The 22,987-nt window shown below is 39.6% G+C and overlaps 1 protein-coding gene across 3 annotated transcripts in view; it reads right to left on the reverse strand.

Moving 5' to 3' along the window:
- Positions 1-22,987, reverse strand: part of Elovl6 (ELOVL fatty acid elongase 6) — a 117,841-nt gene that overhangs the window by 15,102 nt on the left and 79,752 nt on the right. For 2 of the 3 annotated variants that reach the window (XM_048813735.1, XM_048813734.1), the window contains exon 3: positions 22,421-22,552. The exons of the other annotated variant lie outside the window; for it this stretch is intronic. In XM_048813735.1, coding sequence (XP_048669692.1) covers positions 22,421-22,552 — 132 coding nt within the window. The remainder of the gene's footprint in view (positions 1-22,420; positions 22,553-22,987) is intronic. 3 annotated transcript variants of the gene reach the window in all.

Consider the following 22,987-nt stretch of genomic DNA (forward strand, 5'->3'; position numbering starts at 1 on the left):
TCATTCCGTTAAGTCAGCTCTGCATTGCTGTGATCAAAATACCTGACCAGAACAACTTAAGAAGTGGAAAAGTTTATTTGGGGCCCATGGTTGCAGAGGTTCAGTTCATGGTCAGCTGAGTCCACTGCTCTGGACCTGAGATAAGGAAGACCATCACAGTGCTCCTGGCAGAGGAAAGCTGCTCTGCTCATGAAACAGAGAAAACGTGCACATGCGAGAAGTCAGGAAGATGACAAGATCTAATCCCCCAGGGCAAGCCCCCAATGACCTACTTCTTCTAACCATGCCCCACCTGCAGCAGTTGCCACCAGTAATCCATTCAGATCATTAACCCATCAAGTGAATTGATTCACTGATGATGTTAGGGTTCTTGTAATCTAATCATCTCACCTCTAAGCATTCCTCATTAACAATAAGCTTTTTGGAGGACATCTCATATCCAAATCATAACGACTTAAAAATCTAGCCATGTTTTTTTTTCAATAAGAAAGTGTTCATGGTTTAAATATTACTTAGATAATCACTCCTTGGCTTTTCAGCAATCTGATCAGTCAAGACGCTGCTGCTGAGCACAGTCCTTGCATCTGGAGTGTACAACTTGGAAATAAGCCACTTGCTCTAGGTGCCTGGCAAATTGAAGAAACACTGGGGCCAAGTTTGAAAGACAAATGTGATCAAACCCTCCCACCCCTGGCAAAGTGGGGAGTGAGGAGGCATAGACAGATTTAGGAGGCCAACTGCTCGTGACAGAAGACCATTAGCAGAAGAAATGGCACATTTGGCTATAGAATTGATCAAGTGTTGGTTTGAGATCCTGATTAAGATTGTACCCTCTTTCATAAAACAAGTGGGATTTTATCTCCTTGACATTGCTGGCTGCTTTGGCCCCATCAGGTCCAGAAGCAGAAGGCAGCCGCTGCCTACTTCACCCTCACGCTCACCTGAGGCTGCCAGCTTCAATTCTGGCTGACTTTGTGCCAGATGATTGCAGAGTTTTCCACACTTAAACACCATCGAGTTAAAAGATGATTAAATTTGCTTATTGCCACAACTTCATGGTGTATTATCCCTGTTTTATAGACGAAGAAAAATGCTGAGAGGGTGGGGAACTTGCCCAAGGATCCACAGTTTTTATGTAGCAGAATTCTCTGCCTATAGCTAAGTGCTTACCGTGACCTGAGAGCTACTCCTGAAAGCTTCTCAGCAGGCTGTCATCTAGGGGCATGGTTCTCAGGCTGGCTGGACATGACAAAGCACTCAAAGCACTTCAAAGCACTGGAACAATCCCAAAGCCCAGAACCTATGTCATACCAACTGGGCTGGCTGGACATGACAAAGCACTCAAAGCACCTCAAAGCACTGGAACAATCCCAAAGCCCAGAACCTATGTCATACCAACTGGGCCCAACCTTGGCTTTGGGAGCCCTGATGGGTCGTCGCCTTGGAGAACTCACCCTGCAAGAGCTGCCTTCCTGCCCACTTCCCTGAGGCCCTCCTCCATGAACCTGTGGAAGAAGTCGTTCCTCAGGTAACCAGTAAAAAAAAGCCACCTACCTAAGAATCATTACCATCCTAGAAGAAAACCCTTTGCCCCGAATTTTAAGCCTGTTAGTTCTGCGAACTTTCACAGTCAGTGTCTTCTGGTGGATATATTTTCTTCCTTCTTCTTCACTGAACCACTGACAAGATGCTGTCTAATGTTTTCCTGAGGAGGCTGCCCATGCTTAAGGCATTCTGACTTTCAATTTCATATGAAAAGGACCATGTGCTGGCTTCTGGATTTTGTAATGGGAACCAATAAATAAAATACAACCATTAGGGACTCTAAGTATGGCACAAAATTGAAAAGAAAGCTAAAAAGAACCTGAAATAAATGTGGACCCAGTCAAGATTAATGTCAAAGCCAAACAATTTAGTAGGATCACAAATGTGGTTAGTCATCTTGTTTCTACAGAAAACCTGGTTCCTTTGGGGGAAACTCTTCATCTCTTTTTGGACCAATACCAGATTATGAGAACGGTAACAATTCCAGTGCCAAGACTAACAGCTTTCCTCAGTTATTTCCACCACGCAGGCTTAACTAGGTTTCAAAACTGCATGAAGAAATCAAACTTTTTTCCCCCCTGAGCGATGACTGATGACAATTTCATTGGGAGAGACCCCGAATCATGATATATAACATTGTTTGTATAGTTTCTCCCTTAACCTGATCCAATGATCAACAAAAGCAAGAGACAACAAGGAAAGATGGAAGGAAAGAAGGGAAGGAAGAAAGAGGAGAAAGTCATTCTGATCCTCAGTTTGCCACACCCTTAAGACGAGGGACTGAAAATGTCCTTAAATCCAGCTGTAACCTTCTATGAGCTTAAGTTATGAGTACAAGAAACGGTGGCAACACACGTCATTACGTTTCTGCTTTTCATAAATAGTTTCCTCCTTATCAATCTGAAGACCCATTAGATATTCACCACTTTCGAAAGCAGCACATTCATTATTTTTTTTTCTGAAAATTTCATTGTTGTTCACAGTAACAGAAATACTATCATATGGCATACCAAAGAAGGTCAATTTAATGGATAGTCACCTACAAATATTTATTAAGGATAAATGCCTAATTGGTGATAGGCCCTCTGCTATGTCTTCCTCCTCACTGAAAAGAGGTTGGTTTTGCTTTCTTCCACATTTTTTGGGGGGGTACATGTGTGTATGTTCTGTAACTCACTTTATTTGAAAGCGTGAATGGTGGGGTGTCTTTCCCTCTGGGGCCACTCCTGGGGTCTGATCATAATGTAGCTCTATAATGGAGGCAAATCACCTTCCTTTCTGACAGGGGGCAAAGCTTCAATCTTAGGATATTGGGTCGGGTGGGGTTTCTTCCTGTGGCCGCTTAGCCCTTTGCTCCTGGCTTTCCCACCATACTTTTTTCCACTATTCTCTCAGAAAAATCAGTCCTTTTAAGAAGAACACAGGCCATCCAAGCAACACTCCAGAACCTTATAGCACAGTTTAGTTTAAGAGATCAGTCAAATCTCTTGAAAAGAGCTGGAAGGAAAATGATATTCTGTTCTAAACCACATCTTTTGTTGATTTTTGAAAAAAGAGGAATACACAGAAGTACAGGAAATTCTGGGGGGTTTCTAATAGATTCCTAGGCCTGAAGATCTGGTTAGATCTACAGAAGATGAACTATATAAGGCAGGAAGGGGAGAGCCAGCCTCCCCATCATCTGGGTCCCTTACATCAGAAATATGGTGGTTCTAAAACAAGATCAAGTCACCATCACGAGATCAGAGGGATAAGACTGACAGGGATGGACTGAAGTCTGTTGACTGACAGGACTTGGCAGAGTGTCTAATTTCTAGCAGCTGATCAGCGATCTCTCAGAAGGCTGAGTGTGCAGGCTTAAAGGAAAAAAAAAAGTGACACCTGAAAAAACTGTTTTTTTTAAGGAACCATAGGAATTATTATTATTTTTTAGTTGTAGATGGACACAATGCCTTTGCTTATTTTTATGTGATGCTGAGGATTGAACCTGTGCCTCACATATGCTAGACAAGTGCTCTGCCACTGAGCCACAACCCCAGCCCCGGAACCATAGGAATTTATCTCCCAAGGGAAACTTGCTATTAAGCTCTTTAGTTGCAAAGCATTTACGGTGATACTCATATGGGTCACCCTTCCAATGTGTCACCCTGGCAATAGTTGGCAGTGACTCTGTTGCAGGGTTCACCTGCTTCTCCACGACACATCCCAGAAAGATAACTTAAACGACATGAGACATATCTCTTATGTCAGAGATAAAAGAGATACCTTTTATCTCTGAACTTGTGCACACTTTAGATTCTGTCTTAATATCTCCAAGATGCTGGCATGGCTACTCTGATACTTGTGAATGTCCAAATGACTTTCTCTGGTACCCTCTCACCTCCATTTCAGGAACTGCTTCTACTATTTCTTCTTCTTCTTTTTTTCCCTAAACTTAAGTCTGATAATTTTTACTCTACTGAATGAAAGCCCAAACCAACGCCTTCCATTGTTGTGTATGAGAACTCAATAAGAACTCATGGCCTGAATTTAATCACAAAATCATTTTGAAAATGAAAATCTTAGCATAGATAAATATATAGAAAAATTCACTCTGGTCTATTCATTTTTTAAGAATTGGGAACATACTTAAACTCTCCCAAGTAATTCAGCTATTTCTGTGCTTTTCTTTCATCCTCATGCATTTTATTTTTTAAGGTCAAATCTGTTAGATTTCAATTCTTATCACCCTACCCCAGAACCGCCTTTTCTTTCTACAAAGTCATTTAGTTTTAATGCTCAAGGTAGAAAAAGCTTAAAATGTCATTGAGTGTGCTTTCACAAATTATCTAAAATGTCTTTGAGAGAAAAAGTCTTCAAGTGAGTTGTGCCTGTGATATTGCCCAGGGCCTTTAGGCATTGGTGAATAAGGACTCAATGAGCATTTTTGAGCTATGACATTTTTGACTATCAGTAGGGTTAGGTGACACAAAGGTTTCCAAAAGTCTGGGGATCTTGCCTTTTCTTGTTCCCTAGCTGAACTTCAAGGCTTTTATAAACTTCCTTAGAGAAGAATGTCTTCACCCTTTTTATTATTGAAGATAAGCACAGAGAAATGTGAATTCCTCTACCTTTGCCCTTGACTTCCCAGCCACCCGTACAAAGGAGGGGATTGATGCTTTAGGGCTCCTCCTCTGGAGAAGCAAGTTTCCATTGCTGTTTAAGAAATCAAAAGGAAAGATAAGCCTAGTTCACGACTGGCAGAGAGTAGGTTTGCGTACCCCACTTTCTGGCCTGCTCCCTTCCTTGCCTCATTCTTTTCTCAAAAATTCACAGTCCTTCCAAACTTTAGGTTCCAAAACACAGATCCTTCTCCATCTCTGCAGAAAATTCCCATTATTTCTCAATTAGATGTTAAGATTAGATAAATTCGACTAGAAGAGGGACTGACAGAAACTCCCTTATTCTTCCTGGGGAGTAGTAATATCTCAACCTTTAAAACTTTAGAGGCTCTAAATAATTTTTAGACAGGGAATGGTAAGTTTTTAATCATTCATTAATTCCAGAATGCTCTATGCATGCCAGGCACTATTTTACATGAAGAAGGAATGACTTGTAGTTTGGGGACCTGGGGAAGTTTAGGAAAAATGTGAATAAGATATTAGGTTCTGAGGAGGCAGCAGTTAACAGATGGGAATCACATTTCTTGGAGTTTAAAGCAGAGAGACAGACAGGATGTCAGGAAATAAACAGTATGCCCCTTAGTGATAAGGAAAGTTGGGAGTGTCGAGTGGGGTACAGCATGTTTAGTTCTATAATTAATATGTTCATGTTTAGATAGATAGAGAGAACTCAATAATATGGTGACAGTTAAGCAGAGACTTAAAGGGAGTGATGGGGAGTTCTGTGGTTGCTCCTTCCATGACTGACCTGGATCCCTGGGGTCAAACTGAGCCCTCTGCCTTTGTCTCCTGCAGATGGAGCTGGAGATGACTCACTAGGAGACCCGAGTCTCTTATGTCATCTAAAACTTTATATCTAGGAATTCTGTATATCAAAGGACACAGTCAACAAAGTGAGAAGGCCATGTACAAAATGGGAAAAAAAAATGTGCAAATCATCCAACTGATCAGGTGTTAGTAGCTAGAGTACATAAAGAATGCCTACAATTCAATATAGCAAACAGATAATCCAATTACAGAATGAACAATAATTACAGACTTGAATACACATTTCTCCAAACATGATATATAAATGAGCAACAAGTACATGAAACGATGCTCACCCTCACTCTTCATCAGGGGAATGTAATTAGAAGGGACACTAATAAAAACAAACAAATAATTAAATAAATAGTGTTGGCTAGAATGTGGAGAAAATAGAACTCCTGTGGCCTGTTGGACTATAAAATGGTGCAATAACTATGGAAAATGGTATGGCAGTTTGCCTGTTTTCATTAACATAAAAAAACTAGAACCACCATATGAATCACCAATTCTACCTCTGAGTATATGGTTTATCCCAAACAATTGAAAACATGCTCTTGAAGAATTGTCTGTATGTGTATGTACTTGTAGCAATATTCTCAACAGCCGAGAGGGAAGCAATTTACATGTCCATTGGTGGATGAATGAATAAACAAAATGTGATGTGTCATACAGTGGAATATTATTTAGCCTGAAGGAGAAAGAAAATTCAGATACATGCTACAACATGGATGAACCTTGAGGACATTATATTCAGTGAAATAAGTCAGTCACAAAAAGAAAATGCCTGGGCTGGGGTTGTGGCTTAGTGATAGAGCGCTCACCTAGCACAGGTGAGGCCCTGGGTTCAATCCTCAGCACCACATAAAAATAAATTAATTAAAGATAAGAGAAAATACCTGATGATTCAGCTTATGGGATATCTAAAACAAAGTTCATAGATACAGAAAGTAGAAGGTTTTCAATGGCTGAGGCAAATGGAAATGGGGAGTTATCTTTTAATGGATATGGAGTTTAAGTTTTGCAAGATGAGGAAGTTCTACACATTGGCTCTACAACAATGTGAATACAGTTAACACTACTAAACTACACATGTAAGAATGGCTGACATGGTAAATTTAATTTTATGTTTTTTTCCCCCTCACCATCAAAATAAAGAACATTGGAGAGGCCTTTAGATGTCTTCAAGTCTAAACTCCTATACTCTGTGGAATCACTTCCACAATGCCAATTAAGTAGATGACTTTTTTGGGGGGTATCAGGGATTGAACTCAGGGGCACCACTGAGGCACATCCCCAGCCCTATTTTGCATTTTATTTAGAGACAGGGTCTCATTAAGTTGCTTAGGCTGGCTTTGACCTCATGATCCTCCTGTCTCAACTTCCTGAGCCGCTAGGATTATAGGTGTGAGCCACCATGCCCGGCAGTGGATGACTTTTTAAAATATTAGTGGGAAAAGTAAAAAAAAAAGAAAAAGAAAAAGAAAAAAGGAAGGAAGGAAGGAAGGAAGGAAGGATGGAAGGAAGGAAGAAAAAACCAAAACCCTGACAAATCAGAAAGGCCAAACATAGGAGACATGTACCTTTGATAAAAACACAACAATGACTGTGAAGTAAATCAAAGGTTTTGACAATGAGATGAAAAGCTTGAAACAAAACTTGATCAAAACTGCAGACATAGTAGTGCTGCATTGTTAATTTGAAGATAGAAACACACAGAAAGCAGATGAGAAAAACTGAGCACCAGGATCACACAGTCCTAGCCCGCATCTTGCTGGACATCTTCGAAGAAATTGCCTGATAATTACTGAGCACTCCATCTATAAACTGAATCTGTTTATGAGTAAAAATGAAGAATTGAGATGAGTGCTAATAAAAAGACCATAAATGTCTTGGGAAGAAAATGTTATGAAGTTCAAGAGCCGATGAGGATGAGACCAGAACTCTTCTGTATATAAATACGTGACAACATGACAAGCTGGTCCAAATTTTCACCATAGAATATGGATTCAGCCATGATCCACAAACCCATTGGACCTCCACAGAAATCTTGAACTAAGGAACCACTTCTGGTACTGTTATGTGTAACTATCAGGACGGATTAATTTCACCTGATCACTTGAGATGAGCCTCGAGTACCTAATTATGAGCAAAACCAAAAGGGTACAGATATTCTTTTAGAAAACTTTGATTGAATTAGACTGTTTCTATCTGGGTTTATTCCCCTAGAAAAGCTTATTCTCTGCCTAACACATACTAGGTTCTATTTAATATCAAGGTGTTTTAGTCAGCCTTTTCACTGCTGTGACTAAAAGATCCACCAAAACAATTGTAGAGGAGGAAAAGTTTATTTGCAGGCTCACGGTTTCAGGTCTTAGTCCACAGAAGGCTGGCTCCACTCTTTGGGGCAGAACATCATGGTGGGAGAGTAGAGTGGAGAGGAGCAGCTTGACCATCAGGAAGCAGAGAGAGGGAAAGAGAGACTGCCCTCTTCCTGATACAAAATACATACCCCATAGCCATGCCCCCTAATTCCCACCTCTCCTAGCCACACCCCACCTGCCTCCAGTTACCACTCAGTTGATCCCATTAGGGAGTAATTCACTGATTAGATTAAGGTCACAGCCCAATCATTTCTCCTCCAAACCTTCTTTCACTGTCTCACACGTGAGCTTTCAGGGGATACCTCACATCCAAACCAAAACACAATGGTTAAGAAAATGAGAAATCGGTTTTTACCAAACCCATATATTAATGGGAAACGCTGTCAAATACATACAAATAGCTTAATAGTTTGGGGTTGATAATAAAGCTGGGTGAAGTGACAGTGACCAGGGATGGGGTTGCAGGGACGTCTGCTGAGATGAGAGAAGCCGTCTCAGAAGAGGTGACAGCGGATAAACTGCAAAGCACACCGAGCTGGCTATGCTTGACATACCAGGCCAGGGAGGCTGGCTGTGCCGCAGCTGTGATGAGATACAGCATAGAACAGAGCTTGCAGGGCCTTTGAGGATCTTACAGGGCCCCCAAAGAGCAACACTAACAGCCCAAATAATGAAATTCATTTTATTCTAACGGCACTGTCCACACATTGGTGGGGTTTAACCCTGGCTGCCATATGGAGAATGGACTGTAATATCAGACATAATAATGAATATAATTTCGATAATCAGCATATGTCATTTATGGATATTAGTAAAGAACATTTATTCTTGTTTTGACATAAGAAGTCAATCTAAGAGAATATCTGGAAGAACACCACATCTCTGATACCTAAAGATGTTGGTAGCTGGTTCATGGTAACAATGGACATAAGAGCAGCAGACACATTTGTGTTGGATTCCAGCAGCTGACCACTATCGCACCACTGTTACGGGTGGTGCGATACAGTCAGGAAAAATAAAGGTTATTGGCTTGAACAACAGGGTGGCTAATGATGCTAGGCATTGAGATAAAGAGGAAAGGGATTAATTATTAACTTATTTAATATTGGTTAATTAAGCTATAGTAGGGAGTTGGTAGGATTGGCAAGAACATTTTTATAGTTTCAGATCATGTTGGGTCACCTAACAAAGACAACGCAGACTGATAGGAAGCAGGGTTGCAAAAGATTTGGCAAACTACATGTGCATGTATTTGGAGGAATGTGAGGGGGGAGAGAATCAAGGAGACATTTCCCTCATGGAAAGTCACAAGAGGGATGAGATGCTCTCTGGGGCTGCCTTCCCTCTCAAGGCTCCCAGAGATGGCATGAGGCCAACCAGGAAGCTGACGGATAGCAACTTCCTCAAGTGAAAGGTTACCAGAATACTGATGTTATCTCAGGTGCAAGCATCCAGTTAATAGTCCACAGCTGGAAAAATGTCTGTGGAAAGGTCAGAAGCATAAAAATACATGAGTAAGAAGCAAGTATGCCAAGTAGGCCAGAGGGTCACAGTCTGATACTTCTCCAGAGCAGCACACGGTGCATGGACCTCTCATGCCCTGTTGTCTCCCAACAGCCTTTGTTGTTCCACAGGGACAGCTAGTGGACAGCCTTTGGACTCCAGTGAGGAGAAAGGGTCATGCAAGCCCCTAAAATTATATAGACATTTTAATTACAGTAAACAACAGAGGTTGCTACAAATGCTTATATTTCCAGGTCCCACCATCAGAAACTCCAAATGAATAAATATTCCAGATGTTTTAATGTAAGTGGCTCACAGGTCGCAATCTGAAAAACCCACAAGGTTTTCCTCAAAACAAGCAAAAAAAAAAAAAAAACCATATTCCTGTCTAATGAAAGGCATTCACACACAAAGTCTTTCTGGATTTAGCCCATACCAGCTGTGTACCACCAAGCAAAGATCATGAACTTTCCAGCCAAACTAACTAGTCCTGATCCTGCCACCCATTAAGTATGGTCCCTTTATTCTAAGCATCAGCTCCTTCATACTCAAAATAGGGACATTATATGAAATTACATGACATTTCATTATATGAAATTGAAGCATGACATTTCAAAATATCACTGAATACAATAAGGATAGTCCTTAAGTGTAACATCTGAAGAAATATGAATCCCTTACATCTAAACTATATTCAAGAATCACATCATTTCAAAGCTAGTGTCTTCATAGCTCTAAACTACACATACAATACGGCCACATGAGAGTAGCACAGTAGTGGGAAACAGAAATACCCATCAATTTGGGTCATTATTTTCTGAACCATTCTGTTGTTGAGGTGCTTTAGAAGTTCTCGGTGTGATTTGGGCAAGTACTCTGCTGTTAGCTTGCTGATCACCATTGGTGAATTATAACAATACTATCCAGTACTCATTAAGTTGTAGTGCCGGTAGCAGAACAGAAAAACAATTATAAGAACTGAGCACTTTCTAGAGAAGAAACAAAGTTAAACATGACAAAAAGTCACTATAGTTAGTTTGTACTTATTTCTTGTGCTTAAAATTACATTTTAAAGCATAAAATACATGGATATAGAGATAAAGTTTCTGAACACACATTCCTACTTAACATTTACTTCTATGGGAAAATTTATATTGAATTATGAAAATTCTGAAATTATTTGATTATTTTGAAATATTGAAGAAAATTATTCCGATAATAAAACGTGAAAATCCTAAAGCTATATTTTCTTTGTAGATGTGTCATAAGGATGAGTAAGCAGAGGTAAGGTATCTGGCATATGTCATCTAAATTGGTTCTTAGGTTTTGAAATTTAAGAGAAAAACTTCTAATTCTCTACTCTCAACAGAGGGGGACTGGTTGCTTTAAATCCAGGTATTCTTAAAAATTATTTGGAAGATGAAAAGTTTTCAGAACAGCAAACACTTCTCATCCAATACTGAGGCTTCTTCCTATTTGTTCCTCTTTCAAAGGTCTTGAAGAATTACCTAAAAGTCACAAGGTAGACTGATTGAGATCCTCAGCTCCTACATGACTATGGCAGCCTGGCAGTGGATGGCTGATTTTCTTTTCCTTTTTATTCTGTAGTTTTAACTAGACTGGTTTTGAGCAGATGTTACTCTCCTTCGCATCCCATTAGTCCAAACCACAGATTGTTTCTGAGGACAAAATTCCTTTAGAAATAAGGATTAAATCTAGTCACTATTCTTGCACCTTGACTCTGTGTCTGTCCCCCCCCACCCCCCAACTACAATACTGATCATTTGAATGGGCTAAAAACCTGGCAGCTCTAAAAGGTAATTATTCTCACTTTTGGACTCCATTCAGTACACGAAACAATAAAAGCCTTCTGGAAGGTTTCCGGGCCCAACTGTCTGACTCCACTTCCCATTCCGCAAAAATACATGAGTTTTTCATGGGCACCTATCATTAATGTGACAGCAGAGAGGCTTGGTCTTACCTTGTTCATATAGGTACTTGAACTACATTTACATTTTTAAATAAAGAAACAATAATTTAAGGTTTCTGGCTGGATGAAGGAGGAGGTAATTTTTTGAAAAAAAAAATACAGCTTTTATTTTCTAATTGGTGTTCAGTATAAAATACTTCTAATCAAAGGGACTTCTGGTAGCTGCTTTTAGAGGAAAGGTTGCTTATTTTATTCATAAGAATTAGAATCAATTTGATTGTGTTCTTTTTTTAGGATGTCTGCCTTTTGGTTGAAAGGTTACAAATACATGATTTTATTAAAATTTTGAGAGAGTTGTAAATTATAAACCTATTTAGCATTTATAGAACATCTCACAGGGTCTTCCTATTCAAGGAAATGAGAGATAATGGACGGCCAAGCTGGCGTGATGATGATCCTCAGGTTGGAAACTTCCAGGGCCTTCTAGCATTTTCACACAAAGGTTCTCGTAGAACTGTGTGAAGAGTTTGCTTTTACCAAAGCAAGCAAAGGAAACTCCTCAGGGTATTACAGCTTGCATATTTTATGGGAACCAAAAAGAATGAACACTAATTTTATCAAAGCACTGGGTATAGCAATCGCAAGTAAAACATGAGGAATTACTTGGACATACCAGTGTTTCAACACAGAGACTACAGTTTAAGTTATCCAGAACTTATACAATAGATCTATAAAGAAGACCTCTAGAAAGAAGATCTGCCCACGTCTTTATTATTTGAATTACCCAACCCAGCAAATTTTACTCTGATAAATATATTGGGTAATGACCATGTTTAATTTAGTATAAAGTGTTTAAACAGGCAACATTAATAGTGAAGTTCATTCAGTCTTCTTTTAATGATCAAGTATGGAGAGAGTAGTATATAAAAACACTGTGAGCCCAAAATAACCATATATAGACTGCTTATAAGCCTGAAACTGCTTTCCAGGCAGTTTCAGAAATGTAGATCAATGCCAACCTTCTACTAGATTTCCTAGATGAAATTACTTCTAAGAGATCCCATGCCTTTTTGGAGATGCAAGCAGAAAATCACAAGCCTAGCTGCTAACACTGTATGTGAATTATATCAGATCCATGCCCAATGAGAAACTTTGAGGCATTGAACCAACTTTTCTTCTTATTTAAGCAGCTCACTGTTTTAAAAGTATCACTGTCATATGAAGACAGCAAGACATAAATTTACAGGGGCAATGTTCCTACCCCAAGACCTCTAGGCTGCATGTCGAACACAGCCATGGTGATGATGGAGGAGGAGAATACTTGGGTATTTAGAGGTCTCGTGGTTCTGCAGTAGATAACTGTGTTGAGGCTACTATCTTTGTATGACAGAATAGGCTGTAGGATTTACTGTCTGGATTTTACTGTGAAGAAGTTTCCCCAACCTCTCTGAGCAAAGGTTTTCATTTGTAAAATGAGAATAAAGTACATACCTTAAGACAGTCTTGAAAGTTAAGTAAGACACATCAATAAAGAGAGCTTAATATAGTGCCAGGCCCCCATTGAATAATACCTATTGTTTGTGTTAGCATATAAGTTCAAAGATCAACATTCTTTCAAACCTTTGATACCCTGATTTCACATAACACTGCTAGATCTTGGGTGTTTAGAGCATGTAAGGAACAAGGTGACGTTTTTATTCTAGGCTCCATCTGAGCAGCAAGATTTATCATTAATCATTTACCAGTTATCAACTACATGGGAACCTGCACAGTAGAAATTCTGTGCCAAACACCAAAAGCACAACACATACTGTTTGCAAGATATGTTGCCCTCCAGTCATATACGGAATTGTGACATTAAGAATCACACTGGTGCTGGAGTTGAGGTTGCAGGGAGAGAGTGACAGAGTTCCTCCACAAAAGGCCACAGTAAGTAGTCTCTCTGGAAACTCTACAGAAAAAACTCTGACTTTCTATGACTTAACTATGCATTAGAACTAACTTCAGATTCTATCTTATTGTAATCTCATCACATGTGTGTCAAAGTCAAGAAAAATATATTGCATGTATTACAAAGGGAGGCTATAAAGAGGACCACTAAAATAGTCACAGGTTAGTCAAAGACGGAAGAAAACAGGCATAGCCAATTTAAGACAAGATACACCAAGCAGAAAAACGTGCATTGTCTTGATTTTCAATGACTTCAAACTGTAACCCAGTTTTGTTCTATGAATTTAAGGATCTATGTCTTCAAAGAGAACAAAAAATTACATATGCATCCGAGAGGTGCCAATCAGCAGATCAGAGAACACTCAAGTGAGATTCCTTCACTCCTAGGTGTGACGAAAATGGGTTTGGTTTCAGCAAAAATGTGTGAGATGGGAAAAAAGCAGTTTGAGAAGTTAAGGTGAAATCTCCTAAGCCAGGCTGCCCCATTCAAGATCAAAATAACTCTAAAGTTTCAACTATACTTTTAAAACAGAAATAAGATTCCCCCCCAGTTTTTCTCTCCTGATTTCTGCAGTCTTGCCTTGCAATTTGTTGATTCAAGCCAGTATAAAGTTTAATTTAAAACTAAGTCCTTTCAGAGAACTCAAATCCCTGCTCTTGTCTAAGAGAACTCTGAATATCTAATGATTCCTAATGTTTTCCCATTATCAACAAAATTCTATTGAGCTGCCTTGAAAATTTCTGCTTCACCTCTGGGTTAAACACAAATAATTGGAACTTACGAACATGCTTTCCTAGCTACTTCAATCACCCCACACATCCACTGTTAAGTCAATGATGCATACAACTCAGGACAAAAACCAAACACCAAAACCCAAGGCCAATCCTCAAAAAAACAAAAACAAAGAAATAAACAAACAAAAAAACCACTTAGGCCACTTCTCTATCATTGTATATTAGAAATGAAATGAAAACAGTAAAGAAAATCACTGCTTTTATTACATTGTTAGAAACTGCAGTGCATAAATAACGAAGTCTTATGCTTCAAATCAGTCATTTTAAGTACATAACTTGATTCTAAGTCCCAGGACTCTGAAAACTCTAAGAACTCTCTCTGATAACAATGAACACAGAGAGGATTATTTGGGTATCACAGTCCCCAGAAGAAACAATTTAGTTGTTAGTGACAATAACTAAGGATCAAACAGCCTGCATCAATTCTCATTTGTAATTTTTTTTTGCAACATTTAAATGATAGGAAATGACTTCCAAGAAAAGCTAGCTACCAATTAAACAAACTCATCTACTGGCATTACTGGCTAAAAGAATTGCTGGTTTCAAGGCTGCCCAAACTATGTCATATGCAAAATCGAGTGAGATCTAGGCCACCTGACTATGCCACAGCATCATCAAAAATAGATCAGCAAATACTATTTGGAGCTTTTGGTTGAACTATAGAAAATAACCACTGAAAGCTTTCATGAAAGAGCTACCAATATTTTCACAGCTGGGGTTATAAGAGGCCTGTAAGAGTTGTTTGATATGGGAAGGGATTATGCTTAGAAGGAAGAATTTTGTTGATGAACACAGTAGCAGATAAGCATAGTGTAGATGAGCAGTGTTTCTATACCAACCCCAACCAATTTCTTTTCTATAGTCCACTCACATCCATACCTCGAAGACATGTGGACTCTCAGGGGAGGGAAGGCTCTCCTCTCAAAGTGTCAGTCAATTTTCTGCCCTCTAACGGGAATCTCTGGGATAGAAACTTCTACTACCCTTCCATATTATTCCCTTTAATGTTTTCTTTTGCCAATCCACAACTTGTTTACTTCAGCTTAATAATGGACATCAGATCAGCATCATTTGATACATTCCAGATGATATGATTAGGCAATTTTACAAAAAGTTCATTCCTTTGGTCTGATGCATTTCTTAAGGATCCAAAATCTTGTTATTAAACACACACACACACACACACACACACACACACACCCCATGCCAAACATGAAGGATCTGTGAAGTAACACAGGAAGTTTATCAGCACTGTAATCTTAATTCAATCTTAATTCAAAACAATCCTTAACAAATGCTGCAAGTGTTAAAGTACATCCTAAATCACCATCCAGTGGCTTTAAGAATGCTCATGTAATTTTTCAGTAAAGCTTCAGAAGGTCTATGGTATTTGGCTATCTAAATACTGAATCATTTTGGGAAAATGATTTAAAGCACCTTACATGGCAGCTGTTTCAAGTTGGCTTAGCACCTGTAATACAAAGATAATTATAGAAGCCATATCTTTGTCCAACTTCAAATGTATTAACTACACTAGAGAGAATTAATATTATGGTAAAGAGCCTCAAGTTTAACATTAAATTCCTGGAAAGACATACTGTTTGGAGTCCCTGGCTCCAAAGACTAACTTCCCCATCCCCCGAGAAGAGCTGTCCAAAGGTGAGCCCTGCTGGCTCACATGATCCTTACCCACCAATCAGAAAGCACCCCATGCCAACTGTCCAACTGTTCAACCATTAAACTGTCAAACCAACCCCAGCTCTATAAATATGCAGAGCAGTTCCTCAATAAACAGGCACTTTCTCTGACAATGAGCCTTGTTTGTTCTTTCACATACTCTAAAACTTTCACAGTAAATATCTGTGGATAATGAGATTAAACATTTTGGGTGTATGCTTTATTGGGGTTTTCAGTTTTCATACAGAGAATTCTCACTTTTATAATTGGAAATTTTTTAATTTTTTTTTAAGAGAGAGAGAGAGAGAATTTTTTTTTAATATTTATTTTTTAGTTATCGGCGGACACAACATCTTTGTTTGTATGTGGTGCTGAGGATCGAACCCGGGCCACACGCATACCAGGTGAGCGCGCTACCACTTGAGCCACATCCCCAGCCCGGACTGTAACTTCTGGGAGCACGAGAGGCCATCACGAGAAGCCATCTTTGTGCACATACAACCTCACAGTTCTTTCTCAAGTTTGTGTGCATCACAACACACCGATGATGGTAGAGGCAAGTCTGGAGCATCAGAGTGACCTTCAGGTCAGTGCCCATCAGCAAGGACCTCAGCTAAGGTAAGGAGAGGCCAGTCTGTCCACCCATGGTGCCATCTGGAAAGTAGGGTGACGTTCTCCTGACTTCTCATCAGTAGGCCCCTTTCACGGCAGCTTCAAATTCTCCCTCACTGTGGGACATGTTTATATAAAAACAAAAACAAAATATGTATTTACTCAATTGATGTTATGATTTGTTTCCTGGAAATATCTGAAATTCCAGGTTTAGTTCCCAAATTTGAGGGAAAGGCAGAAAAATTTTCCTTATTTCTTCCTTTAGAAAAAAATATATTAATTTCTTAAAAAGAAAGATTTATTAAGTGCTTACGTGAGCCACAGTAGAAAACCAGACATAATAATCCCTGTCTTCCTGGGGTTTGGAGTTCGGGGGGAGAAGACCAATAAGGAACAAGGTAAGTGACAGAGTGGGCTGGATGGTGTCACGTGCTAAGGGAAAAATAAGTCAGGAAGGAGCCATAAGAAGGGTAGATGGGAACACAGTCAGGCGGGTTGGAGAGTCAGGGTAGGCCTCATCACGGTCAGACCTGAGTGAGGATCTAAGGGGCAGGGGGAACAGCCACTAGAATATCTGCACAAAGTGTGGTCCAGGTAAAGGCAGAACAAGTACGAGGGCCCTGAGGAAGAAGCCTTGTTGGCGTGTGTCAGGAATAGGGGAAGGCCAGAGTAACACAGGGGAAGAGAGGAGAGGTCACAGGGGAGGAGAGGAGAGGTCACAGGGGAGGAGAGGAGAGGTCGGAAGTAACAAAGGGCAGATTGTGCAGGGTCTTCTAGGCCTTCGGGAGCCTCCTGATCTTCTAAGACATTAAGCCCCGCTTTCTTGAAGCCTGTCTTTATGTTCATAGGTAAAGCCTGACAGTGACAAATGAAAACTAGAGTAGGTATGTCTGAGGCAACTAATGAATATGAATTAGTCCTTACATGAATATATAAGGAGCGAAAAGTGAATGACTGAAAACATGAATGACATGCGACTGGACAGTTATCTGACGAGTGTAAGATTTGTATTCATAAATTCAAGAGCTGTGTGTGGAACCTAATAGCAAATTCCTGCCTCAGGGAACTTACAGTCTCCTGGGAAGTATGACAGTAAGGCAGTCTGAGTCTGCTTCATGAGGAGGAAACAACAAGTTCTGTCAAAGCTGAGGTATGGGCTGAAATGATCAGAAGAAATTCTAAGTGATGGTGAATACTTACAGAATAAAGTGGGGGAAGTATGGAAAGAGAAGGAGGTTCAGTGTGTTTAAAGATGTGTAATTAGGAACGGGCAAGGTTTTGTGGGCAACTACCAGACACACCATGTTCGTTTGGATGGAAACATTTGCATACGGCAAGGTTGAAAAGTGGATGAGAAAAGATGGTAAGTTTTTATGGTTAGATTGAGGTTCTGACCTACTGACAAAGGAGTCTCAGCTAATGTTTAAAGAGGGAAATGATGTGGTATGTAGAGTACCTTGGATAGGGGCAGCAGTTAGTGGGTGGAATACTAGGACAGGAAGGGATGGAGTCCATGCTGGAAGGCCTGGAGATGGAGAGGTGTTGACAGCGACCTAAGATACTGAACAAGAATCCATACAGCTTGGGGATTGGTTGGGAAGGTGACTTGTATATTCTGAATGACTTAAAAGATGTTCATTGGGATGTCATTCATTTTATAAACAGAAGGATATCAAAAAGGTATCTGGTTTGCATGTTTTAAATTTTGAGTGATGATGGGTCCAATATTTGGAAATGTTGCAGATAAGAGAAGTTTCAGACAACACTAAAAATACAGATTAGTTAGCAGTAAATTGGCAGGTGACCTTGGTATTCTTCCTTCTTTTTGTTTTATTGAGCCAACACAATTTCTCAGTGGGTTATAAACAGAATGCCATTTTATCATTTAAAGTGGGATTTTGGGGGGAGTAAATATGAGTAATTACACTGGGATCCATGGCATAAAACTGAGGCTGTCCAGAGCAGAGCAGGATGCACAGACTCTAGTTTATAAACTCTACCTTAATTCTAGAGGACGGGAAATTGCCATTTCTTATTATTAGTCTTCAAAAAGTTTTCAAAAAGAGCCAAGTGATTCAATCACTGCCACTTTATTGTGATTTGGATCCAGTCTGGGCCAAGGAACAAGAACAAGTTGTAACATCTGGGGGAAAAAAAAGAGAGAGAGGACAAAGCAGCCCATGTCATGCAACATGTCCCCATTGCCTGGGTGGAGGCCCTAATGCTAGGGAAGTGTGGCAGTTTTATGTTGAGGGAAGACGAGAGTTACTCTGGCTTGGCACTGAAACTTAGGATGCAAGGTCCCAGATAAAGTATCATTTTACCAGAGTTGCCTCTGAAGATAGGGGATAGCATACATGTGTGGTGAGTGGAAAAAATGCATTTTTTTGCGTGTGTATGTGTATGTATGTGTGTATTCATATGCTAAGTAGGGAAAGAGTTTTCTTTATCCTGTAGCTGCAATTTGTTTTGAAGTCGTTACTGCATATACAGGGTAACAGAAAGGAAATGAGACCTTGTCAGACTTAAAAAGATGATATATTGTTAGTGGCTATTGCATATGCCTTGTAGAATAAAGGAAATGAGTAATTACTTGCCATCACTGGGAACTTGGGTTTGGGGCATGAAAGAAAGAAAAAGTTAGTCAAGAAAAAAATCTCTCTTGTTCTAAATTTGAATTAGTAGTATCAGTACCAATGCTGAATGTATTTCTTTAAAAAAATAAATACATAAATTTCCATTTCTGGCTTCTGAAAAGGACTGGCAACAACCACCTCTAGTACTCAGAAAATGGTTTTTAAATCTCTCTCTACTCCAAACAGTTAGGGCTGTCTGGAAGTGTGGCAGTTCCATATCTGGAGAAATGGCTGATCCATATCTGAACAAGGACTATACAGCATGGCTGGCCTGCAACATGTCTATGGAAAAACAAGCAAGGCATCCACATCAAAGCGAACAGCAAAGAGCTAAGTGTGGTGGCACATGCCTGCAATTCCGGTGACTCAGAAGGCTGAGCCAGGAGTATCACAAGTTCAAGACCAGCCTCAGCATCTGAGAGAGACTCTGTGTAAAAATAAAAATTAAAAGGGCTGGGAATGTGGCTTAGTAGTTAAGCACCCCTGGATTCAATTTCAGGTACTCCCCCAACACCACAAAAAAAAAAAAAAGGAAAGAAAAGTAAGAAATAGGAATAGATCCACACACCAAACTCGAATGTTTCAAAACTACTAACACATGAGAAATATATAAATTTAGTAGTTCATAATATTTAAGAAAACAACCCTTATCACATGCAGATAATCAATCTTTAAAAAACTGATATACAGGCAAAGAAGCATTTACCTTGCCTTTGCTATAATAACTATTTGTACTTCAAGATAATTAAAAATATATACTTCAGATAATGAAATTTCTTCTTAGAAAAAGTCTTTAAACCAGAGTAAAATTAAACTTCCAGATCTAACTACCAACTTGTAGAAAACACAGGGAATAGGAGAATACAGTCAAGCAAAACATCTAGTCCAGGGAGGAACTCTATGGGGTAAATGATCTGGTTGTCAAGGAGGAATTATAAGAAGGAAAACAGGGTGGGACGAGAGGGTGGAAGGGTAAGAGATGGGGTGGGGACATGCAAGGGGAAGAAATCTCTACTTTGAACCAATGAATCAACAGAAATGCACAGGTCTAATTTGATCCAGGTTTTTAAAAATAAACTGTAAAAATGAAACCATTTATGAGATAGAGGAAAACATTTGGACATTTAACAAAACAGAATTATTATTAATTTAACTGAGTTAATGATATCATTTTTAAAAAAGAATACTTATCTTTTAGCCATGGTATCATTTCAGTCAGAATTACTCCAGCCTATATTATTTCCAAATTATTTGGGGATAAGGAGGAAGTTAGGTATGTGGATAAAACAAGATTAGCCAAGCACCAATAATCCTTTAAACTGGGTCACAGTGCCTGGGAGCCACTGTATTATTTTCTCTGTTTACATGTTAACGTTTAAAATAACAAATGATAAAGGCTCAGGGAATATTGAAAAACTAGTGAAGGGCTGAAAAGCTTCATTGGAATAGAAATAATTTTTCCTTCAAATATCAAAATTACTTTGGCATACATGGTCAACTCTGAATGTCAATAAAAAGGAAGTGGGCTGGGGTTGTGGCTCAGTGGTGGAGCGCTCGCCTAGCATGCATGAGGCACTGGGTTCGATCCCTAGCACCACATAAATGTAAAATAAAGATATTGTTTCCACCTAAAACTTAAAAATAAATATTAAAAAAAAATGAAGCTGGGATGGTGATGAGTGCCTATTATCCCAGGAGCTTGATGCAAGAAGATCACAAGTTCAAAGCCAGTCTCAGCAACTTAATGAGGCCCTGAGCAACTTATCAAGAACCTGTCTCAAAATAAAAAAACAGGAAGGAAGGGAGGAAGGGAGGAAGGGAGGAAGGGAGGAAGGGAGGAAGGGAGGAAGGGAGGAAGGAAGGAAGGAAGGAAGGGTGTGTGTTGGGGGTCTGGGGATGTGGCTCAGCGGTTAAGCATCCCTGGGTTCAATCCCTGGTACACCCTTCCAAAAAAAAGTAAGTAAGAAAGAAAATACTACTTTATAATATAGAGAATATTGACACAGATTGAAATGGAAGGAGTCTTTACTGACAGATCCAAGTCACAAGTCCATCAAACCTCATGCCTTATGAAATAAAAAATAAGCTTGGTAGCAGTGAGAAAATGAGTGTTTTAGATGCAGGGATCCAACCTAACAGAAATGTATAGATTCTAAAAGTTTCATGGAAAAACACTCTTCCTGCTTGATCATATTTAATAAGCCTTAAGAGAATAATGAGGCTTTTAATGACACTATCCATTTTTGCTTGTGCTAGAACAGTCAATATACAATATGAAAAAATACAAATGAATACTCATAAATACTAAAATAGATAGTTTTGTATTTTGTAGTATACCTACATCTGCTCAGTCCCTCACCCACCCCCTCCCAAGCCTAGTCATAAACTTGCTGGTTTTGACAAGCAGATCACAAATAGAACAGGTGCCTTTAATAGTGCTGTAGGTAAATTCTGGCACCTGCTTGGACACCAGCTGTGTGTTAATTAGTCTTGTGATGGCCTACATCACCAAATATTTCAAGATTGGAAATGCTCCCTCAAGCTTCCAGAGGAATGTGTCTGCATGTTGGCTGACAGATGCCCCTGGAGAGAGAACAGCCCTTTTCCTAAAAGTCTCTTATGGTGAGTTCTGCCAGATGCAAAATAAGAACTGGCTACACAAAACATTTGCTCAGTGAGTCAGTTCAGGGAATGAGGGTGGAGGGTGCTTTTGGGGATAAACAGCAAGAAACTCACCAGTGGAATGATGCTGACCCAGACACATATTGAGTGTCTGGTCATATGTCTGAGTTCCATCCCCACCTCCTTTTTTTTTTTCCAGTACCAGGGATTGAATCCAGGGGTGATTAACCACTGACCCCACATCCTGAGCCCTTTTTATATTTTATTTAGAGACAGAGTCTTGCTGAGTTGCTTAGGGCCTCACTAAGTTGCTAAGGTTAGATTTGAACTCACAATCCTCCTGCCCAGACTCCCCAGCCACTGGGATAACAGGCTTGGCCACCACGCCCACCTGTCATCTTTTGATCAAGTAACAGTCCAGCCATGACATCTGAACCCTGCTTTCCAATGGACTTCCACAGTTTACTTGTGTGGCTTTCCATTTGATCCTTCAATTATATTTAAGCAAACAAAAGTAATAGAATTGATTCACTGCTTCTAGTCATAACAGATGAACTGGACTATACCACATGAACAATTTGGACAGGGAAGGAGATGGCCTGAGAATTCTCAAAATTAGAGATGGAGTATATCATGGCAAATATGGTTGCAATGAAAACTTTCTCTCCGGACAACGCTTGGTGTCCACAGTGTATTCAATACTAAAAAATATCAAATATGAAATAAGATGCTCAATTATTGCTTTCTTTCAGCAAGTCTGATGACATGGGTGGATGTTATTAGATAATAAAAAAATCCTACCTGAAGACTGCAAGAGTCAGAGACCAGAGCACTAATGGCTTCCTCAGTTCAAACTTCGCCCGTTTGTTCATTAGGTGCCGACCACCAAAGATAAAGGCAGCATACAGAGCAGAAAACAGGAAAGATTTCTTCCTATAAACAAATAAATAAGTTAAGACTCATGAACAAAATTCCTCAAGCAAATTATTTTTATCCCTTAGGAAACAGCTTTTGTACCAGTTTCCTTCCTTTGTAAGTTCGAAGAACATATTCTTAGGGAGGTGCCCCCTTCCCTGAAAAGGAACCTCAGTCTACTTGGACACCTGGTGTTCTGTTGGACTTCCCTAGACCAACTGTCATCCAACAGATTGACCAATGTAGTAAGTATCATGTCAACGTGGTGGTATTCTCTTTTCCGACTCAGTGATGAAAAGTTTCAACAATATAGTGTTGAGGAATAAAAAACAATCTTTTCAAGGGCTGGGGTTGTGGCTGAGCGGTGGAGTGCTTGCCTAGTATGGGCAGTGAGCCTCAGCATCACATAAATATAAATAAAATAAAATTTTTTAAAAAAGCAATCTTTTCAAT

The sequence above is a fragment of the Marmota marmota genome, unplaced genomic scaffold (assembly GCF_001458135.2).
Source record: "Marmota marmota marmota unplaced genomic scaffold, marMar, whole genome shotgun sequence".
NCBI classification, from domain to species: Eukaryota; Metazoa; Chordata; class Mammalia; order Rodentia; family Sciuridae; genus Marmota; species Marmota marmota.